A 21,942-nucleotide genomic window follows, 5' to 3' on the forward strand; every position below is an offset into this window, starting at 1 on the left:
TATTTATGACACATTTTCAATTATTTGTTTACTTAAAACTGTTTACAATGAGCGGCAGTTTAACTGTCAAAGTCAGATTTTGACATTTCTTCAGTAACTTTTATTTATTAAACTAATCATCACTCTTAAAAATAAAATTATATATAATTTAATTAAAAAATTTATTAATTATTAATATAAATAGGGGTAAGATGTGTTAAATTTAAATAAAAATTCAAATATCACCGCCGATAATGCAGACGAAGTTCAAAATAATGCTGAGTAAAATGTTTTCATGAAAATAATCCAACGTATTTTTTTTTCCATAAACGCTGGCTGGGCATTTCACAAACGAACACTGACAAAGTACATTATCAAAGTAATTCGTTGTAAAATGTAATTAATCAAGAGCTATATTTAAAATAAAAGAGATTTATATATTATTTTAATTATCATAGTGACATTAATAATATTATTTAAAATAAATGGACGGTGAGAAGAAAAAAAGCGCTAAAAGACGTTCCTTGGAGGCCGGCAGAGAAATGGTATGCAGTAATTAATATTATTTTTATTGTTTATAATTAGTACAAGTTATTTTAATCACCATTAGGTACTTGTACTTGTACTGGATAATAGTATTCTAATAATTTAAATTTTAAATTCAAATTGTCATGAAAAATTTTATCATACGGCAGCTGATAAATATTTTTTTTTATATGAAATATTGATACTGAAAGCAGCAGACATTAAAAAATTTATTTCTTTTAAATTTAAAAATCAAATACTTGTAGAAAAAATTAACTACTGACTTGCTTATGAAAATAAAAAATTTTCTGATGCCTGCTACTTTCAGTATCATGAAATATTTGTTTTTAACTAGTGTAAGGTTTAGTTGATTTTATTTAAATTGCAGCTGGCCAGATACAAGGAGTCTCTAAGAAATCTTAATTCTTCAATAGAGGAACCTACTGATGAAAGTTTCGTTCTCAATGATAATGTTGAACAGTCTGTTGATCAACAAAGCAGTGTGGTAAGCCAATTATATTCTATTGACACAAGTTATTTATTTATTTTGTATGCCGTATATTTTTAAAAGGTATTTCTATTAATAGGATTAGCACTAGCTATTAATAAGTAAATTGTTTTTATTCTTTTTTGGTTGGGTTTAGATGCTTGAAGATACCTCTTGTAGAGACACGACGCAGAGCAGCATCAGTATGAGTGAGGGAGAAGGTGATGGCGATATTGATGGTATGGCTGGTCGTGTAGCAGAGTTGAAGGAACTTATGCAGGGTAAAGAGGCTATGATTGAATCATTGAGTGCAGAAATTGAAAACATGAGGGCTGAGGCGGGTTCTCCGAATTCATCGCAGAGTCATAACAGCAGCACTCAATACAAAGACGTTTTAATTGTATACAAAAATAAAGTAAGTATTATAATCTGTGGTGAAAGAAGATCTTAAGTAATGCGGATTATTTTAATTGTAAGGTAAAAGACCTAGTACCTGATCAGGGAACTAGTACTCAATCACTTCATATATTTTTATATTTATATTCAGTCAAATTTAGTAAATATAGGTATAAAAATACATGAGTGATCGGGTACTAGTTCTCTGATAGGGTACTGAGTCTCTTACCTTATTGGAATTTTTTAAATTTATAGTTTTTGGAGTTTGAAGAAGCAATAAAACAACGTGATGACTGGATTCATCACTTGACTGGGTTGCTGGAGCAGGCTCTGGCAGCAAGAGATTCATTAAAATCACAATTGACAACTTTGAATCCAATTGCTGTGCCCCGTTGTGATGTTGATGGACCAGTTGACATTAAAAAAAAAATAAATGATCTAGAAGAGGCTCTAAATAATCATGTAGAAGTAATTCAAAAATTAAATTATCAGTTACTTGAGTCTCGCAAGCAGATAGATCAATTGGAAATTGACAAACAATATCAGACTACGGAAATCAATAACTATAAAGTTCAAATAAATCAGCTTAATGAACAGATTCGTGTCAATACGGAAGAATATAATCAGACTACTCTCGAAAATGAAGAACTACAAAAGACGTATGACAAACAATTGGCTAAAGTTCAAAAAGATATGTCGTCACTTGTTGGTAAATTTACAGCTGAAAATGAAAGTCAGAAGAGCAAACATGAGCAGGAAATGAAAGAACTCGAAGCTAAGCATCAAGTTGAAGTAACGCAGATTAAACAGAGCTATGAAGAACAATACAAAGGATTGTTTGAACGTTTTAATACAGAGTTACCAGCACTTGAGAGTAAACATGCCAAAGAGCTGCATGTTTTTCAATCTCAATTGTCGACTTACAAAAAAACTGTAGACAATCTCAAGCTGGAATTAGACAATCGAATGAAATCGGAACAATTGATTATGTCTGATTTAAATAATGTGAAGAGACAATTGATGCAGTGTCAACAAGACAAAGAAATGCTTGATGAACAAATAAAACTACACAAATTACAAGTTGAAGAGTTGACTGTTAAATATGTGGCTGCTAGCAGTGTTTTGAATTCGAAAGAAAGTATTGAGAGATCTTTAGAGGAAGCGTTGATAAATGTAGAGACACTCAAACGAGAGAATGAAACTCTTAAATTGCAGTATGATGATATCAGTGCTAGATTTTCGGCAGCACAAGCTTTAATTGAAAATACTCAATCACAAGATAAAGTCATAAATTATAAGGGCTATGAATATGATAAATCATTGTCACGTATGAGTGGTTTTAATGCCAGTTTTGCTAGTGAAGTTAATGCCACAACTTATCAGACAATCGATGACATGGGTATCCAGTATGAGATTGTGAAAAAACGCTTAGAGGAAAAAGAATCATTGGAGAAAAAATTACTCGATACAATTCATGGTCTTGAAGACAAAGTTTCTAGGATTACTAAACAACTTGAAGAAACAAATTTGGAAAAAGAATCTTATGAGAAGCAGTTCAAAGATATGAAAAATAGATGTGATAAAATGATGTCTGAATTGAAGACAATTAAAGAATCAAATGCTACAGTACCTCAACCTTTTCCTAGTTCTGTTTATTTTCCTGATGCTAAAACGTCATCGCTCAATGATTCTTTGTCAAAACAACAAGATAATCGCGATGATTCAAATAAAATCGAGTCTTATAAGAAAGAAATTGAGGAGTTGAAATTGGCCATTCAGAAGAAAGATCACGAGCTTGAAGAAGCTGATAATAAACTCCGTAAAGCAATGGAGAAAGTTAAGATGTACAAAAGTGAATGTGATCAAGCTAGAAGTGGACTTGCGAGAGCTTGGGAGCATTGCGCTGAAGTTGGCGAACGTTTAAATCAAACTCTTGCCGTCAATGACAGTCGTTTTACTGATTCACTCATGACGACATTAAGTCATAATAATACTACCAGTAATGATCTAGTCGATCAATTGGAAACAAATCAAGATCCATCTAGTGATAAATTTGCCATGTCCTCTTGTAAATACGATGATGAGAGTATTAGCACTTCGGATAAAATTTCTAGTCTTAGTAATTTGGGTAAGCAATTAAGTTTTTTGCACGTGAGAGCGGAAAATATTGAACTGGAAAATCAAAAATTAAAAGAAGAAAATATGGAGCTTTTGAAAGCACGAGATAATTGGGATAAAATAAAAACTGATATAGAGAAACGTCATGCTGAAGAAATGGAAGAGGTGAGAACTTATTTTGAGGCAAAATGTGTACAAATTGAAAAACAATATTCTGAAGAAGTATTCAGTCAGCAATCGAAAAAAGTCTCTGATGACAGCGAAGCTGAAGAGATGGCTGATGATTTGTATTGTGGAGGCGGCGGCGATTGTATTGTCAATATTAATAATAATGCTGGTGATAATTACAAAGATGAAATGACAGCTGATAATTATCAAGTACACAGTAAACATGAAGATTTAAATCGTAATTCTATAATTGGAACTCAGGTACATCAGGTAATTTAATTAATTATTATTTCAAATATATTAATTTTATTTCAAAGCTAGATTTTATAATTGATGACCATTAGAAAATAAATTATGAACGATAGCTTTTTTAAATTATAAATAATTTTAAACTGAATGAAATTTCCCATTAGCCATCTGATCTTTTTATTGTACTCATAAAGCATGATTCATTTTTAAAAAAATCAGAAAATAATTACTAAAATTCTAGTAGAATAAATACAATACAATCTGGTCATGAGCAATTTTTCCGTCTATACTCTTAGGACCAGTCTTTAAAACTGGGTTCATTTTTAATCCGGGTTTGAATTATTACTGCTGATATATCTATATCCCAAGTAGCGCAATTTAAAAACTGGCTCTTGGAGGAAAAAATTTAATTTGCGTGATCGTCTGATGTAACTTGTAACCAGATTCTACTGTAAATAAATAATATTGTGGTCGTTAACCTGCAACACATGTTTCATTTGTAACTAACAATAATATCTGCGTGTGTAACCGACGTGCGCATGCAGCTTTGTCAAACAGAATTGGATGCTGCTGTCGAGAATAGCGAGTTGACCGAGCTGAGGGCTGCCTACAGCCAGCAGCTTGAAGAACAAATTGCACTTGCCAAATGCGACATTGTCAACGCACTACAGGAACAAATTCAGGTAGCCCTTTGCCACCTGCTCATCACTATATTTTTATTTAACTAAATATATTGTTATGTCAACTGTTTTAATTATTTTACCCTTGTCTCTAAACATTTTATTAATCGCACGATTTCTTTCATTTATTTTTTTTAATAAAGAAAATTATTTCAGATGTTTTCTTTTTTGTTAATTTTTTAAATTTTATATTGAGTAAATATGTACGTAATTATTATTTGTATTTAATTACAGGCATTAGTGAGCGCCGAATCTTATACAGAAGAAAATTGGCCGCCGGAATTACTGGAACTCCGTAATAAATTTACCAATAACGCAAGACGTGATATAGAAAAATTGAAGGAAGATCATTTACATGAAATAAATCAATTGAAGGAAGAACATTCTCGTAATTTAACCAAAACAATTGAACGTTACCAAGAAGAAGTTAATAAATTAATTATTGAAATTGAGGCTCATAATCAAAATAAACATATTAATTTAACGGGCAGTAATGATGATTCTGTACAACGAGATAATTTATACAAAACTTGTGCGACACTAAAAAGTTTAGTTCAAGAACTTATTAAATATTTTGTTAGCTGTGAGGAAGAATTAAATAATACACTAATAACACAAGTATTGAAACGGCAGATATCAAATATAAATAATTCAACAAATGATGAAACGGATTTAGATATAAGTGAAGCAGAAACCGATTTACCGTCATCTACATCTGCATCTCCTACGATGAAAATAAAACGAGTTCACTTTGCACCTCTGCCTAGTCAGATATCGACAATTATGAAAAAAGATTCAAATATTATAATTGATTTAATTGAAGCTGACAATGATATTGCTGTTAAACTGCGCGCGGAATTGGACAAATGTTTGAAAAGATTAAAAAGCGAAAGTGAAAAAATATTCGACGTCAATTTATCATCCGGTGACTCTGTTATTGATACGCTGTCAAAACAAATTTCTTGGACAACTAAAATTAATGAAGAACTTAATGCTAAACTTTCTGAAGCTGAGAATACTATTGAACAGTATCAGGATGAATCGCATCAGTTGAAATTTAAAATAATAGATCTTCAGCAAAAATTGATAGCCATTGATAGTAGAAAAGAAATAATATCTGAAGGATATGGTGAACAGGATAATATGGAAAGAGAACTTGTTGTACCAGATTTTAATCAGTTACATGAAAGAGGTATTATCATAAATTTTTATTGTTTTTTTTTTACTCTACTGCTTACGCCTTTGTAAAAAAAATTCGTTCTAAAAATATTCCAAAAAAGTTCGACGTAGAATTGCTGAACTTGAGACCGATTAAAATTTCGAGTGAAAGTTTTTTAATTTTGATAGTAAGAAAAAAAAATTAGGATTTTATATGAGCGAATTTTCAGTAAAAAAAAAATTTTTTTTTTTACTATCAAAACTACAAAAGTTACACTTGCAGCTCTAATCGGTCTCAAGCTTCAAAGTTTTACATGTCGAAATTTTTTTATACGTGTTAATTATTATTGAATATTTTAAACAATTAATTTATGAAATATAAATGTAGCGAGACAAGCGATCATGAGTGGAGCTGGTGATAATTCATATTTACTCCAACTGATTGAAGAATTATGCAGATATCACGACAAACAATCAGAAGATATTAAAAAAGAAAAAGAAGATTTGCAGCAACAGGTACCAATAATTGCTAATGAAACTTAAAAAAAAATCTGCACTGCATGAATACTTTATTTTATTTATTTATTTTTTTTTTTCTAAGCATTTTACATGATAGACGTTAGTTGGGATGAAGCATATTTGAAGTGATTTAATTAATAATTGATATGTGTATTGCAGTTTTGAACACTTGTCATCTTTTTTTCTTCATTTAAAACTTAAAATTTTTTTCATATAAAGCTTTAGATTTTACATAGTAAACATTAGAAAAAATATATAATAATAGAATTAATATCAAGGGTTTAAAGTACCAATTAATTATAAAAGTACCAGCGCTTATTTTTCCGTCAGGGGCCAACAATCAGTACATAATGTTTCCTATTAGTAATTAAAGTCTAATTTCATTAGCGTTGTATTGTATTGCCAGCAGGTGTTTATCTCCCCTCCTTCCCAAACCATTTCAAGGGTTCGATGTCAAAAGGTAAATTATTGAACTACTAATAATTCAATTATATATATTAATATTTACATCATGAGCTCATCTACAGCTTAATATTTACCATATTTATTTACAGCCGTGCTTTTGTTCAAGTATAAAATTCATTTATTTAAACAACCGCTTTATAACTTTCATATGAAAAAAAATTTCTATTAACTTAACTACTATATCTTGTTTTCACTTTTTTATGCATGATCTATAATTTATGATAGAAATATTTTCAACTTAATTAAAAAATAAGGGCCGTTCATAAAATACGTCACGCAAAATTTTACTTTTTTAGACTCTCCCTCTGCCTTCGTCACGCCGTCACATTTTTTGCTACCCTTCTTATCAATGTTCCGTCAAAAATTATAGATCCCTCCCTCCCCCCATGATATATGACAATTAATAATATAATAATTTCTATATACTAATGAATTTATTATTTGCAATAATAAAATTTGAATTTTAAAAAACCTAGAGCAAAATTTAAAAAATTGATAAGCTGCGAATGTCACATTTCCTTAGATCTCCGACCCTCTTTGTCCCAGTAAGCGACATCCCTTCCCCCATAAGTGCGAACGTATTTTATAAACGGCCTCATATTGATATGAATTTGAATTAAAAAATTTAAAATTTTTAAAAATAGACAAGCACGTTTTGCATATTTATTTTTTAAACAAGCTTTGCATGTCGAGTTATTATAATAATTATTAATGGTTATTTTAAAAATAATAAAATAAAATTTTAAGTGATATTAAATAACTCATGTAATTAATTATCCACTTGATCTGGGTATTTAGATCGAAGCGGCGGATAAGCAATTACGTTCAACTCGCAAGTTCCTCGAGGAACAAGCCAGCGAGCGTGAGATTGAACGCGACGATGCAGCACGACAAATACAAGCATTACAAGAACAAATTAAAGAACGTGAACGTGAGAAAGAACGCGATTTACGTATAACATCTGAGGTAAATTATACATTTAAATGACACCTTTTAAATATACATTATTAACTTTGGTTAATTAGCTTTACTCATATTATTAGTTTAACTTACTAAAGTTTAATTAAGGATTATCTAGATGGATTTATTAATTACATATTTTAAATCGTTCATCATGTCACATGTAACACAATCATTACAAATGTTTTTTTTTACTGCACACTGACACAAAAATATACACATTTTTATTATTATTTTTTTCTTTAGTTTTTTTATTACAAATTGTTGCGGTGGTAATTAAAATTAATAGAATTAAAATATGCTTTTGTGATAACTGAGGCGAGTAAAATTGCTCAAGTATGTTCTATAATTTATGTTTTATTATTTAATTGAATTACTTTTTATCTTATTTTTAATTCTATTGTTGTTTAATAAAAATTTTATTTAGCAATTTATAGAACATACAGGCAATTTAACTTAACTTAAAATAATTATTTATTTAACAATTAAGCTTATAACACGCACATTGCTAATTTTATTAACACAAGTTTTTATGCACTGTGGTCTTGGTTTTCTATTTGATACACACACAAAAGCCGTCTTCACTGTCGCCTGAACCACCGTTGGTCATTCCCATGCTTCAAAAATCTGATGGCCAAGATGTAAGTTTATATTTTCATCAATATATATATATATATATATATATATTTTTTAATTGCCTCGGATGGTTGCTACGTTTGTAAAAATTACCGTTTGCTTCATCAGGACACTGGATATTTTAATACTAATTAATAATTTATTTAATTATTAGTCTTTTATGTTTCTTGTTCGAAGAAGAGACTAATTGTCTAAAATTTAATTAATAAAGTTAAGTATTTTTATACAATTTAATTTTAGGGACTTAGTTTAATCCTTTGGAAACCTGGGATGTATCTGTTGTCCTGAAATAAAATAATAAAATGCTGGCGAAAGTAGCAATCGTTCGGGGTCGAAATTGTTCATGAATTTTTTTTTTTTTATTAATATATTTAAAAATTATGTAACTAATATTTTATTAGCATGGAGTTTAAAATTAAGATGAATCTTTTAATAATAAATGATAAATTTATCAGGTTGAAGGACTGGAGGTTCAAATACGTGAGATGTCACAAACAATATTAGACTTTGAGCTCAAAAAATCTGCTGCGGAGGAAGAATTGAAGTCAGCAGTAGACAAAATATGGGAATTGCGGGACATTATAGTGAGTTTGGAGACTCAGCTTGAATCAAAAACAGAAATAGAAAGAAACTTGATAAGCCAGAGTGAACAGATGAAAGAGATAATTTCCTCCCAGACTCAGCATCAACAGGAACTGGTTCAAGAGCTGGAGACGCTGAAAATGGGCGGCGAGAGTACGCAGACCGATCATATAACTCATCTGCAAGAAGAATTGAGGAAACACAAATTGAGTACTGAGCACTTTAATGTCAATTCAACGGCTTTGAAGCAAATGAAATCCGAGCTACAAGACATGCAGAATCACTTGGATAAAAAAACTAAAGAGTTGGAGACACTTCATATGTGCGGTTCCAGTCTGAGTATTAGTCAACCAAGTGAAGATGTGTCTATTCGTGATCAAATTGATGCTACAAGATGTCCCACACCTGATGATCCCAATGCGCCGCCTACTCTACCACTTGATCAGCTTCTTAAAGTTAAAGAAAAATTATTGAAACACACCCGAGCTGAAGAAGTTGCCCTTAAACGGATTAAAGATCTTGATATGCAATTATCTGCATTGAAAATTATAAATGAGGTTCGTTTTATTTATTTGATTTTTAAAACTCAAGGGCATTCTCAGACAATGCCCGACACTTTTTAAAAGTTTTCAATGATCCAACGGTCATAAGCGTATTTAAATTTTATTTAATGACGTATTATTTTTATGTTACAGGAGTTGCAAGCAGAGCAAGAAATTTTACAGCAAACAAATTCAGAGCAATTGTTCCAAATAGAAACAATGCGGGGTAGATTGGAACAGTATAAACAGAGTGCACCTTTTGCCCAACGACAAGCCACATCACGTCTTGAATTACAGTTGCACGAAGCGAATACTAAAGTTCATTTAATGGAGCAGGAGTTGGCTAACAAGGACCATGAGTTACTTGACGTCAAGTATCAGCTTGAACGTACATCCCAATTGCTGCAGGACAAACAGGACGAGCTTCTTACTGTCGTCCAAACTGAAAACGGGATAATTAATGAGCTGAAAAATCGTGTAGAAATTTTAGAGCAGGAAAAACGTGTTTTTGAATCTAAACTCAGTATTCAAGAACGCGCACAGCAAGAATTACCCCAACTGATTGAATCAATGCTCACTGATAAAAATGAAGAAATTGATCATCTTAAAGAGCAATTGTCTAAGAAAGAAAAACAGTTTGAAGCTTATGCTTCTCAACAGCTGGAAGAAAGTAACAACGCTAAGAATGAACCGAAAAACAGCGCGAGAACTCTGAGCGATATATTGTCAATACATTCAGAGTGTGAGGAGGTAGCAGAAGCTATTCGCGAGAATTCAAATGTTTTGCACAACACACCTTTGAATATTTCATCTGCGAAAGTTCCCAGTTCATTTTCTCCAAATGATCAACTTGATGGATCATCAGTTCCTTTTATGGACTTACAAAAGTCTGATTTAAGGATTCCACCGCTTGAATTAAGCAGCCAACCGTATAGTTTTACCAGCTCTCAGCACGTTTCGCAGCCACAGTTATCAGCAGCCGAGTCTGTACACAGCGAAGGAGACATAACTTCACCTAAACGTGGCAACAGCACTCGTTCTGACAGAACTACTGTAGGATCAGCAAATAAAAACAAACAATCTGGTGATACTTTGAATAAAACGTCAGATAAAACAACTCCGACACGGACAAAATCAGTATTAGCAGGGTCCAGTTTATCACAACCATGCATTGAAGATTTAGAAAATCAATTGAAAGCAATTCACAAAGAATTGCAAGCTAAATCAGCGACTTTGAGTAAACGCGAGTCGGAACTCGATGCTTTGCAAAAAAGTCTTGATGAATTGCGCGCTGAATTTAAGGAATCAATTGATACGGTAACGCGTGATAAAATATTTTATAAAAATCAGTATGAATTGTCGCAGGAATCGGAAAATAAAATTCGTAAAGATTTTGAGGAGATTGAAAATGTTTTGAAGATACGGAATGAAGAGTTGGATATTTATAGAGATAAGATACAATCAAATGAACAACGGTTGCATGAATTGGAAAATGATAATGAGACGTTGAGAAAAGACATCAGAAAACTAAGCGAGGATAATTTATCTTTTCAAACGACAATGCGGGAAAAAATCCAGGAGTTGAAAAATTTAAAAGACATTATTTTTGAAAAAGACATCACGATTGAGACCATAAAAACTCGTAATGTCGAAATTGAAAACGAGAATAAACAGCTGTATACTTTTAAAACTAAATTTGAAAGCTGTCGTAAGGATTTGATTGAAAAGCAGAGCGATATTAAACGTTTGACTGACGGGATAAATAGCCGGGATGAATTAATTCAGCGATTGGAAGAAATGGCGAGACGCGGAAGTTTGTCTAATACTTATCCGATGACTGATAAAGACCAGGAGATTCATCATCTGCAGGAGTACATTAAGGAAAAGGATAAAGTGATAAAGCAAATGACTGATGATAGCAAAAGTCTGCAGCGTTCTCTAGAGACCATTCAGAATAAAATAAAAGAGTCTGGAAATGTAATAGAGTTGAGGAAAAAATTGAAAGAAGAGAGAATGTTTAATGATGAGTTGACTAAAATGGTGGCTAAGTTGAAACACGAGTTGGAAATTTTGAAGGATGAGTCTGTGAGACAGTCTTCGGAGGGGGCTGATATTGAAGATATGGTGCAGCGGGAACTGAATTTATCTGCTGATTTAGACAGGAAAATATTGGATGCTATAGAAAATGACTCGGAAGAATTAGCAATGAGTAGGAGAATAGAGCATGCCTGTAATTCAATGTCAATTAGACCTGTAGAACAGGATATTGAAAAAATAATGCAGCAGTACACAGAAATTCGTCGTAAATTAAAACAAGCAAATAAATTAAATGAACGATTGATGCATGAAAAAAATGAACTGGAGATCGAACAAGATATATTTAAATCACAAATAATGGATTATGAGAATAGAATACTGGAAATAAAATCCGACTTAGACAGTGAGTTTAAAAAAAATCAAACATCAGCTGAAGATTTATCAGCACAAAAAATAGTGATACGTGATTTACAATTGCAAGTACAAAAGGAAAAAAATAAGTCGCGTAGAATGCAGATGGAGGATGCTGATATTATAAAAGAATTGAGATTACGATTGACTACGTCCTTGGAGGTTGAAAAAGAACTGCGTGATAATTTATCAACTGTGAGACAGAATTATAAATTATTGCAGGCTAAATTGAATAATCTTAAGGATACTATGGAGCCGGAGAGATCGGCAAATATTTCGTCATCTCCTGAGCTACAGGAAGCCGAAAAGAACGATCTGATGATGGCTGAAAAATATGAGAAAGCTGTCAGAGAGATAATTGAATTGCAGGATACGTTGAAAATAAATGAAGCTGAAAAGAATCGGTATGAAAAGCAGCTGGAGGTTGAGTTAGAGGAGCGGGAACGTTTGTTGAGTCAGATAACTCTCGTTGAAAGTGCGAAGGAACATCTGGAAGTTGAATTGAAACGCACTAAAGAGGAATTGAAGAGCCATAGAGACGAGTCAAAATGGTTGAAAAAACGTCTGGACAGTATTTTAGAGGCCGATGATAAGAAACAAACCCAGCGTACTGACGAACAAACCGAATTAAAGAGTTTGAGACACGAAGTCAAGAGTATCAAGGAGGTGATGCGCGATTTGGAAATTGATTCATCAGAATTAAAGAGACAATTAGAACGAGCGCAAGTCGAGCAAAATCAGTTGACTCACGTGGTGATGACTCTGAGGAAAAATGAAAATGAACTTCATAAAAAATTGAACTCCGCTAAAAAAGAAGGCGAACGTTTGAAGGAAGTCATTGTTGATCTAAGAAGAGAATTGGAAGCTAGATTCCACAGGGAGTTGGAGCTGTCAAAAGAATTGCTCCAAGATACATTAGCCGGTGATAAAAATTCTTCGGCGAGTGATAAAGATACCTCAACTAAATTAGTCGAGAAGATCAGCGAGTTGACCAATGAAATCGCTCGATACTCGCAGGAAAAGGGTGTTCTGTGTGATAAATTAATTAGAGCTCGGGAGGAAATTGAAAGGAATGTTATACGAGTAAGAGAATTGGAGTCACTGCTACAGCACAGTGACAACGTAACCTCCAGCAATGATCACCAGCTTGTTGCGAAGCTTCAAAGCCTCTACGCTAAATACATGCGAGTAGACAGTAAAAGAAAGGCTTTGGCTTTCCAAAAACGTTACTTACTTTGTGTTATTGGCGGCTACCAGGTGTCGGAAGAAAATACGCGGTCGATGCTGGCCAAATTGACTTCCGTTGAACGTTCATTTATATCTGAACAGACACTAAATGTTATTAAAACGTGTCCCAAAGCACGTTTCAGGTCAGCAGTATTACTTGTCATTGCCGTGCGTCGTATGAAGTGGATGGTACAGAGATGGAGAAGCGGTAAAAGAAAACCAGCGCCCACATTACTCAGTAACTCAGACCAGTCATACCCTGCACTACGTGTTCATCAAGCAAATAATTTTCGGAAAAATAGTAGAAGTGCTGCAGCCACAGTTACTTCTTCTGCGAATGTTGATAATGGCAGTCACGGAGTCATTGATTATGAATATTACGCGCAAAGATTTAATAATATCGAAAATATCCTTGGGCTGGCGATGAGTGAGGCTGATTCGAATAATTCAGCGACACATTAACATAACTGTTAACTTTCATTATTTTTTTCTCTCTAAATTAATTAAAATATTTAATAATTTTATTTATAATTAAGCATTTTATACGAATTTTTATTTTTCCTTGTGAAGGAGGCAAAAGTTTATAAATTTACATTTAAATTGTGTTTTTTAAAAATTAATTTTAATTTTTGATAATTTATATTTAAAAAAATAATCAACACAACTTGGAACATTTAATAGTGATGTGTAAAATTTTAATTGTATAAAGAGTGTCATAATTGTTGGTACAATTTACACGGTTCTTCCATCTGCAAAGTATCACCAAAGTTTATTTTTCTTTTTATTATATAATATTACTACGAGAAACGATAGATTAAAAGCTGCATGTTTATAATAATTAATAATTACAACCATTAATGAATAATAAATTGTTGATAAATTGTAACTCAGTGCCTTTGTAATAGTTAGTACATATTCAGTATTTATTGTGAGTCTTTTCTTTTTATAACTGTGAATAAAATGTTGCCTTAGTGTTTAAATAAATGATTAAAAAGTTTATTAATAAATAATTAAGTAAATAAATTAATTTTTTCATTCAACAAATATTATCCAGAGTATTTATTGATAAGCATAAAACAATATGTTCGTTGATATCCGGGTTTTTTTTTTTTTTCATTAAATAACTATTTTATTTTCATGATTCCAACATCGGAACTTAAAGTTTTAGCGTCTCTACAGCCAATCAAAAGAAGCTAATTTCAATCCAATATCCCGAATGGATATTAGCAAACACGTTAAATGTGAAGGTCTTCAATTAGCAGGCAGAAACAAATTTGTTTCATCCCTTGGGAAGAAATAGTATATTACATACCTCGGCCAGTAAAATAAGAAAAGCCTCAGATCACATATTAGTCAGCTTCAGCCAACAATTACATGTAATCCGAGACTTTTCTTATTTTCCTGCCCTAGGTATGTAATATACTATTATACTAGATTATTCCCATCCTGTTTAGAGGGAAGAGAATTGTTCTTTTCTTTTATGGAAAGACAAAAGATAAAAAATTAGCGCATGTGCTATTTTTCCCTTAAACAGAGGTAAAAATTTAAGCTTTCGAGTGTAAATATGGTGAAAAATTGTATACACACCCCGAAGGAATGTAAGATGTCCCAATCCGCGTGTTTGCCAATTATACGCGTGGGTTGGAATTCCTACTTTCCTCCCTTGGTGTGTAATATACTAATTCTGCTCAGACTGAAGGCTTTCGTATTTAAACTCTGATACTTGTCATTCGTTTATGAGTAATTTCAGAGCATTAATTTAGTTCACGTAAATGACAGTTCTGACTGTGATTAAATTTTATAAAAATTAGTGTAAATAATAAATAGTATTTATAGTTTCTGCTTAATTATAAATTGCAGACGATAATTTAATAGTTGATGACACCATTGGTCTGCAATTAACTTGTTTGTAACTGGCTGCTGACACTGAAACTGAGATCCAATGCAGGTAATCATGAAAAATCTAGTGTGTAACTCAGGATGAAACACGATTTCAGACTGCGGGTGGTGTCAGCCAATTCCGACCTGGTCTGAAATTACTTCGTTTCATCCCTTGTCACTCAATATACTATTGCGTTGTCTTCTTTTGCTTTAAAAAGCTCGACGGATCATCTATTGACAGTAGTGAAGTATTTTATTATTTAAAGTCTAGCTTAAATTGTACTGAGATAAAATACTTGTCTCTCGCTAAAGACCTAGTCTCGTGAAAAAGTAAATCTACAAAGTTTTATTATCAATTGTTTAATTATTAAAACGATTTACTTTCAGTTATACTTCTAAATAATTATTATTTGTCTAGTTTTATGTCTGCAAGTACACGAGACGTGTGTATTGTGAATCAGACTTGATTAAATAAAATTTTTAAGAGCAATTATATCCAGAGACACGGTAGTGTCTCGCGCCAAGTACACGGTCAAACACATGTATATGTGTGAGTGTGTAGCGCGAGCCTACCTGTCTCTTTTCTTGAGTCGGAGTGGTGTTTTATGGTTATGAGTTACATTTTTTTTTATTAAAACTAAAACACGGCTCATTTCTGGTTTTTCTGAAATATTTGTGTCTCACTCAAAGTTTACCAACTGAATTTTATCACATTTTATTATTATTTATCTTTTAAAATATAAAAAACGTTAGCATATACTATAGTACCTTAAAAATTGAGATTTCAGAAATTTTTTCCATCTATAATATATGCTTATTTATTACCGTCTTAGAATAAATAGTTTCAAGAAGGAGCATGATTAACTCAACTATGGAGACTATATAGTCTCCATAGACTCAACATTAAAGTTTTTAAAATCTGTCTTGATTTTTCAACACTAGAGAGCGCTTTCATTACCCTCGTATGCACAAACAAAGAGGCCTAATGCGTAATATTATTTTACCCATGACGAATGAATAAGCAAGTTTGGGTCAACTATTAACTACCCTAATGGCTACTTTAGCTTGAAATTGACAATAATTTGACAATGAAATTACCTGCAATTCGCTGCCTGACTTTGCTGTCAGTTTAACAGCGAAAGTTGAATAGTAAAATTTGCGGTTAATTTTTCCCCAATGTAGAGGTAACTTTTTTTTATTAGAAACAAAACCCAATTAGCACGGTTTGCTTAGCAAAAGTTCAACTTTACGAAAAAATCCTTTAATTTTTCGTCAAATGTCGGTCAATTTCAGGCATTTTTGTTTTTGAAGACAATTTGTATAAAACTTTTGAAGTGAATTTGCATTCTAATTCGGGTGGTAATTTAACGTCAAATTGTATGGCAAGTTGTATACCAATTGTCATCAAAAACGAAAAAGTCTGAAACTGACGGTCATTTGACAAAAAATTCAAGGAAACTTTTGCTAAAGCAAATCGTGCTATTAGGGGGTATGCTCGGCAAATCTGATAATATGGTAAGTTTACCAGGAACTCAGTTTGGCCAACAGAAACAAACTAAAATATTTTTATATTTTTAATGTTGTTAGTCACAGGCAAGTGACATTATCCACTACAAAGTGGTAATTTTAAACTATCCTTATTTACCCGCTCAACTGAACTTGGATTTCAATCCTATTGTATGACTAAATGATGAGTTATCATCACGAAAGTATTTTCAATATTAAAAAATTAATTATAACTGTTTCCATCAACTGAAAATACTAATAAATTATTTACATCACAATTTTTATAACAAACTCGATCTAAATAATTTCGTGTATCTCAACAGTTTTGTTAAACTCGATAATGGTATAATAACTAAAAATTACCATAGAAGTCAAGAATTCGATTGATTAGTTTATTGATGTTTATTTAAGTTGGCATGTGTTATATTTTAAAAAAAAGTGGCGCTTAAAAGTAAAACAATAGTGGGGGTCATTGTTCTTAAAAAGAATTTTTCCTAAAAATATTCTCTATTTTCTCACAAGAAAAAAAAATCATTACAATAATACTTTTTTAAAAGTTAATTTCAATTTATGCGGTAAATTATAGTGTACTATTATTGTCTAATAATGATTAAACTGTGAGCCAATAGAATGATTTTAAACTTAAAAATGATTTGACGACTTGACAAAATATTACACTACGTTTGATCGTAGATGGGGCGACGCAGACAAAAATTTTCTGACAACTCTGAATTAAATTTTCCCTCAATCTGCGGTGGATATAGGACGGCAAAATGAAAAAAAACTCACATTTCTTAGTTGCTAAGATTATTTCATGTAAATGTTTCGTAATATTAAAAAATTTATAATTATTGTATCAAAGGATTTTATTCAGAAATATAAAAAACAATGTAACTTTCAGATAATATTTGAAGTTGCTTTGCTTTACAAAAAAAAGAGAAATCCCACCAAAAACAGATTCTCTGTAAAAAAATCGCGCCAAGTACACGTTCAACACTATCTATGAATGGAAAAAATGTACTTTACAAAAAGCTATAAAATCTTGAAAACACCAAGTAACTGGTAGCATTGGAAATCATGAGAAAAATCTGAATCAAAATATATAATGAAAAAAAATGATCCGAATGTACTTGGTGTGCGTTTAAACAATAAATTTTCTTGTTATCGTCATTTCTTTGCAGTTTACTAAAATTCAGAATCGATCATAGAAATTGACTGTAAAATCAAAAGCGTGTAGTCAAAATTTACACACTTGCCGAAAAACATTGAAATGCGGCAAGCAAGCTATAGAAATTTAACACACCGTTAAACGTGTATCAACCCTGCTTAAAAAATCCGATAGATTCTTATAGCTGTATGTATAAGGCCCTATACTTAACTATAGCGCTTCTCATAGAACTCATTCATTCTTATAAAATCCCTATAGGAATGCATAAGAATCTATTGGATTCTATGAGATTTTCTAAACAGGGAAATGACTACAAAAAAACTATAGTTTGCTTATGACAAACATGGGATACACTCCATGTGTGTTAAAATAATACACTTATAGAGTGGATTTGCAGTGAATTACTTGACTCAATGAAATCGTGACGCACACCAAGTACATTCGGATCATTTTTTTTCATTATATATTTTGATTCAGATTTTTCTCATGATTTCCAATGCTACCAGTTACTTGGTGTTTTCAAGATTTTATAGCTTTTTGTAAAGTACATTTTTTCCATTCATAGATAGTGTTGAACGTGTACTTGGCGCGATTTTTTTACAGAGAATCTGTTTTTGGTGGGATACATATTTACAATAAGTTGTATGATAAAATATATATAAATGAGTATCTACACTCACCATCAACATTTTTATAAAACATCATAGAGAAAATGTATAGTAGCAGAGATTTGTGGTTTTGTTTCTTTTTTTTAAGGCGTTGAAGAATTTTATCTACGGTATTTAATATATATATATCTGCGTAATAAATTATCTAAGCGATGCTTTTAATATTTTTATAATTTAGTAATTAGAACCTGCGCGTAATAACTAGTGCATTTTTTAAAATTTTAATCTTTAGTAGTTTTAGATAAAACAAGAATTAAAAAAAAAAAATTCTACTTCAATGCAAAGCTGTACTGAAAAAAAATTAACTTTTGTAAAAATAATATTTTCTTAAATTGTAAATCAATAAAAATTATTACATTAATTCCATATTTAAATTTAATAATAATTTTTTTGACAGACAAAAATTTTTTTCTTAAATTCCGGATTTCCGAGTGGAGTAAATCCAGATTCAAATAAAAATTCGTAATCACTCCCGATTTTTTACAGTGTAATGGCCCAATTTCTTGTAAGAAGAAAATAAAATATTTCTAAAAGTTATTTTTTCTCTCAGTGTATTGATTAAAAACTATAAATAACTTTCATAAACTATTCATCATTAAAAATTCTGCCTGCATGTTTACAAAGATAAAAATAAGTTTAACAAAATCATTGATTTAAACAAGCGTCTTTAAAATTAGTTGCATTGAAAGGAAGAAAATAATCATCGTGTAACTGACGTATGATGGCTTCAATTGGACACAGTTTGTATTCCCTTTTTAAAAAATCACCCTCATCATTTTTATCACCGTAACTCGCGCTATAATAATTAGAATTCTTACAAAATGTTATGGTCTGCGTTACATCTTTGCCGTTTACGATCACGCGAAAGTAAAAGTCATTAGCAACGTGATTTTCATTTTTCGAATTGGCGCGACAAATTTCAATGACAAATCGGGACGCGTAGTGGGGCGAAATGGCGTGATCGACGACAATACCAAGAGCACTCGTTAAGTACTCGAGGGTTTTATCGTGACCGGAAAACAGGACGATTTTTGGCTTTGATTCAGAAATCATTTGTACCATATGCGAGACGACGTTTCTCAATAAACCGTAGGCTCTCAAGAGTCCGTATTTGCGACGACTCAAGCTCTTGATATTGAGACGTGATTCCCATTCAATGTAAGCAAACAGTCCGGTAACCTGGTCTGTTTTAACACAAATACGCTGGCTATCGTAATTAACACATGGAAGTGATGATCCATGACATATATATGTTAACAATGCATCTTTGAGCGTGTCTGGATGCTTTGTTTGCGCTTGATCCGGCATTTCAAATACAATATTTGACGCTTGTTTTATTAATTCTATTACTGCTGGATGAGATTTCAAACGATCATTTGTTTCCTATAACAATTTAATATTTATTGTTTTAATTTATGAAAATATATATGTATGTCGTGTTACTAATTTCAAGTGGACTTATATTTTTCTATGCCCTTTCGTCCGAAATCCAAAAGTGGGTATAATTTAAATTATACACGGAGAAAAAAACTAACTTTTGTAAAAGCAATAATTTCGAGTAGTAAAGGGCGAAAGGGCATTGAAAAATATAAGACCCTTTGGTATTTGTAAGGCGATATATTTACCTTGCTGTATTGTTTGACAAATTTTTCAGCAGTAGGGCACGCACAATCAGTGTTACAAAAAGTGAGGCTTGAACTCTCACGCATTGTAATTTTTCCGAAATTTTGGAAGACTTCATTCTCAAGCAAAAATGAATAAAGAAGAGCTATGGCACTTTGTACAGTTCTCCGATATCTCGTGCTATAGACAATAACATCTCTAGATGACAGTGTACTATTACTGAGATTAAGTTTATTGTAATACGCATTCCTGAGTATCAATCCAGTCTTTAGTAATTGTCCGATACCGAGAGTCGTGAGTTCCCCTATTTTACATTCCCTTACATTACTAGGCAGCATAGGAAACCCGTGAAATGGACCCAGAAATTGGGACCAAGCTGACTGCGGGTATGCTGTCGAATTGAGTATAAAATTATGATAATTTTGGTAAATACTTTCGAGACGTGGGTCCGTACTAAAGTCACCCGCGCAATTTACTGTACTGATATTACGTATATGTGATAATGGTCCGCGATCACCGTGTCGGATAAATATAATTACTCCTTCTAGAGTAAAATTTCCATCAATTTTACCTGAAATTTATTTAAATTAATTGTGACTTCGATTCCCAGGCCGTAAAATTTGATCTGATTTCAGTGTAACTAGACTGTACTTTAACGAGTTGTCTTTGAATTTTTATTCAAATTTTAATGTCTTTTATCTAACGATCAAAGGCAGAAAAATAAAATTTAAATACAAGGAACTTGAGTTTTTATTTTATTTAAAACAGATCAAATTTTTCTACCCGGGTTCCACACTAATTTTTTGTTTAAAAAAATTGTTTTTTTACCTTCTGCTCCACTTCTAATGTCCTCCGGTGGATTACACAATTTAAATATTCTTTTATTTTTAATATCTGGCTTAAAGTGTCGTGCGAATTCACGAACCGGTACATCACTACTCAGTGGTTTACTTTGAACAGAACTGTTTTCATTGTTCCCGATGTATTTGTACATGCCTATTAAATAAATAAATAAATAAATATATTGTAGAGGTACTAAGTATTTAAAATAAAAAATTAATAAATGAATTACCAGCAACGAGAAGGAATATCCAAATACTGAGTATAACATAGCAATAAAAAGCACGATGTTGGTAAGAGAGACGAACCATTTCTGTGAGCATGATAACAATTAAAAAATGATTTTTTTTTCAACCCCACTGTTGAATGAGAGGGTGATTTTTTTGTTAAATACCGTCGACGCTGGTTCAAGCGTCTTGAGTAATAACAATAAGGATAATTGGTCGTATGCCCTGACAAAAAACGTGTCATCCTTTTATTATGTACCAAAATAATATTTTTTCGGCATCTCTCGTTCTCGTATTTAATGCTATCACATTATAGTACTCAAAAAATAACGTAACTATTTATTTAACACTGATAGTAATTAACTCTCGGCACTGTACTACCACCTAGAATAAATAAATACAATAATTTAATTTGATGCAACTAGTTTTATTTTATTAGTCTGGACAAATAGATAAATTAAATTGTACTTATGTCAGTAGATGTCAATATACTTTTACTGTGTCGCTAAGACACAGGTTACAGACCAGGGACAAGTATGTGGTGATGGTAGTTGTCGACGAGGTAAAATTATCGGCCGGACCTGCGCAATTGTTTATCACTTAAATTGCGCTTGCGTATATATTTTATTATTATTTAAATAATATAAACTACGCGGGTTTTTTTCATTCCATTGTACATAAATAAAAACTCCAATGTGTATTTACAATAATAATTTTTTTTTTAATTGTAAAAAAAATGATTAATGGAAAGAAAAAAAAATTAATTGCGATCATAAAAAATTTGGTGATAAATATTGGTGGATGATTAATTGATATATTTATTAAATATATTTAATTGTATAATGAAGGGCTGGGGCGAGGGCTAACTCTTACTACTGATAAATTAATAT

The 21,942-nt window shown here is 31.7% G+C and overlaps 2 protein-coding genes across 8 annotated transcripts; one reads left to right on the forward strand and one right to left on the reverse strand.

Moving 5' to 3' along the window:
- The first annotated feature begins 321 nt into the window (after positions 1-321).
- Positions 322-14,126, forward strand: LOC103577519 (pericentrin). Of its 7 annotated transcripts, none has more exons than XM_014444229.2 (12): positions 322-524; positions 893-1,009; positions 1,149-1,406; positions 1,643-3,943; positions 4,468-4,605; positions 4,837-5,794; positions 6,149-6,276; positions 6,686-6,739; positions 7,543-7,710; positions 8,280-8,345; positions 8,796-9,479; positions 9,618-14,126. In XM_014444229.2, the coding sequence occupies exons 1-12, from the start codon at positions 465-467 to the stop codon at positions 13,599-13,601; spliced, it is 8,916 nt and encodes a 2,971-aa protein (XP_014299715.2). In that variant the 5' UTR covers positions 322-464; the 3' UTR covers positions 13,602-14,126. The 7 variants fall into 7 exon arrangements, with proteins under 7 accessions (XP_014299715.2, XP_053593731.1, XP_053593732.1 ...); XM_053737756.1 differs by having other exon boundaries at positions 6,689-6,739; XM_053737757.1 differs by having other exon boundaries at positions 1,643-3,934.
- Positions 14,127-15,588: 1,462 nt separating this feature from the next.
- On the reverse strand, positions 15,589-21,587 carry LOC103577520 (2-phosphoxylose phosphatase 1). Its single transcript, XM_008558184.2, has 5 exons — positions 21,521-21,587; positions 21,058-21,436; positions 20,814-20,981; positions 19,988-20,556; positions 15,589-19,745 (listed from the first exon to the last, which is right to left on the reverse strand). Exons 2-5 carry the CDS (start codon positions 21,146-21,148, stop codon positions 19,008-19,010), a joined length of 1,566 nt encoding a protein of 521 aa, XP_008556406.1. The 5' UTR covers positions 21,149-21,436; positions 21,521-21,587; the 3' UTR covers positions 15,589-19,007.
- Between the last annotated feature and the right edge of the window lie 355 nt (positions 21,588-21,942).

Source organism: Microplitis demolitor, chromosome 3, assembly GCF_026212275.2.
Source record: "Microplitis demolitor isolate Queensland-Clemson2020A chromosome 3, iyMicDemo2.1a, whole genome shotgun sequence".
In the NCBI taxonomy this organism is placed as follows: domain Eukaryota; kingdom Metazoa; phylum Arthropoda; class Insecta; order Hymenoptera; family Braconidae; genus Microplitis; species Microplitis demolitor.